Raw genomic sequence first — 2,073 nt, forward strand, 5'->3', positions numbered from 1 at the left:
AACATTCTCTCTCTCTCTCCCTCTCTCACACACACGCACTCTCTCTCTCTCTCTCTCTCTCTCTCTCTCTCTCTCTCTACGCATCTAAATATATAGTTTATCATTACGAAAAGTATTATCAATGTGCATCAATAATCACTTTCTTAATAAAGAAAGTTCGCGATTTGTACATGATTTCGCGGAATCGTATGGCATTCGCGCGAATGGGCTTCCACCGTCGATTGCCAAAGGCCAAGGGCCTAAGCAACCAATAAATCTGCCCTCGCACAAACAGACTAACAATTCTCCGCATAACACTCGTAGAACTCTGTGCGCACATAGCCAGCTCCTGGACAAGAGAGGCCTGTGCACACTGCCGGGCCTCACTTACGTAACAAGAACATCCACCAGGGGACGCACCTCTAGAAGCACTAGAGGCACTGATAAACGTCCTGGCGGTCGAAGTGATAGAGCCTCTGGTCGTAGCAGGCCGTCGGGCCCGTGTATGCCACGTGGTTTGTTGTCTGCGCTATTGGCTGATGAGGATTATGATGATGATGATGATGATGATGATGATGATGAGGCTGCTGCTGCTGTTGTTGTTGATGATGCTGATGTTGTTGCTGCTGGTGCTGTGGCTGTTGTGGTAGTGGTGGTGGTGGTTGTTGTTGTTGTTGTTGTTGTTGTTGTTGCATGTGCATCGGTTGCTGGGGAAGATGGACCTGGAGGTGCTGAGGTGGACTGACGCTCTGCTCGCTGGAGTAGCAGTCGTACTCCGAGGGCCAGTCGAGCTGGTGGCTCTGATTCATACCCGGACAGTAGACCCCTGCAAGTGGATGGCCACCGGGCCCGAGCCGTTTCTGGGCGGCGACGGCGCAGCTTCCCGTCGATGAAGTTATCATGTTGCCACTCTCGCCGATGCTTACTGTTACGTTGCCCACGCTCAGGGTTATTTCTCCGGATGGAGCAGCGCTCCCAAGCGTCTGCTGCAGGGCCCAAATGTAGTTATGAGCGAAGCGCAGCGTCTCGATTTTCGTGAGCTTGGTATCCTCGGGGAAGGTCGGGAGGGCCATGCGAAGCCTCTCCAGGGCATCGTTCAGGGTGTGCATGCGATGGCGTTCGCGATCGTTGGCCTTGATACGTCGGTTACGTTTTATGCGCAGGACCTGCATGGGCAGAGAGGGTCGCTGATTTAGTTTAGAGAGTTTGCTCGTGTTGGGCAGTTCTCTTATTCTACTTGTTTTTTGTTTTTTTCTGTTATTTTTTTTCAAGCGAAGGGGAGTCCGTAGAAATTGTTGCCGGAAGCTACGCGCCAAGGACAATCGCTCGCTTTGATGCATTTATTTTGGGTGATTTCCGACAGAGTACTATTAACTTACCGTTTAAGCGTTTCTTTTCACGCGACAAACGTAATTACCTTTGAAAATAAAACTTATTTTCAAAGGATAGACTGTTTATCTCCAGGCGCTTGTCATAGCATTTCAAAGGATACAATTTTAGGTTTGGCTTAGTTTGGTTGTGATCGGCAAATGGAAACGATAATTCTGCGCCACAGCATGGCATTATTTTTGATGGTGTATTTTTTTTTTTTTTTTTTTTTGTTGTTGTTGCCTAATCACCGAAGTCTTGAATAATTATCGATAATTGTTCACGATGTTATGATATTTAAATGGATCTTGAAGTATTTACGTCAATTTTCGGTAATAATAAACATACGTCGGAAACAAAGTGCATTAAACTTGCTACAACAAAATGCAAATTAAGCTTTCCAAGTACATATGCACATTATATATATATATATATATATATATATATAATGTTTATATAATAATATTTATATGTCCGAGTATTTAAGAATTTTTAAATTGAATTTCGTTTTTTAGTCCCTTTGATTGCTTTAAAGCATTGAATAATGCTAATTTCATAATGCTAAATTATGAGATACGGATGGGGAAAAAGTCAAATTTTAGTTATGTAAAAGGTGGCATTGTTTTCGATGAGTATCATATAAATCTCAAAGCTACTATTTTCACTTTTATACTCGTGAATTAAAAAAGTGGCCGAATTGTTGAGCGTTGGGCGCACCGGATACAA

At 43.9% G+C, this 2,073-nt stretch overlaps 1 protein-coding gene across 1 annotated transcript in view; it reads right to left on the bottom strand.

Moving 5' to 3' along the window:
* Window positions 1–366: 366 nt before the first annotated feature.
* Window positions 367–2,073, bottom strand: part of tap (basic helix-loop-helix neural transcription factor TAP) — a 2,860-nt gene continuing 1,153 nt past the window's right edge. Inside the window, exons 3-4 of the mRNA XM_011508299.1 lie at window positions 592–1,145; window positions 367–508 (exon numbers count right to left, since the gene is read on the bottom strand). Coding sequence (XP_011506601.1) covers window positions 367–508; window positions 592–1,145 — 696 coding nt within the window. The remainder of the gene's footprint in view (window positions 509–591; window positions 1,146–2,073) is intronic.

Source organism: Ceratosolen solmsi, unplaced genomic scaffold, assembly GCF_000503995.2.
Source record: "Ceratosolen solmsi marchali unplaced genomic scaffold, CerSol_1.0 scaffold1, whole genome shotgun sequence".
Taxonomy (NCBI): Eukaryota; Metazoa; Arthropoda; class Insecta; order Hymenoptera; family Agaonidae; genus Ceratosolen; species Ceratosolen solmsi.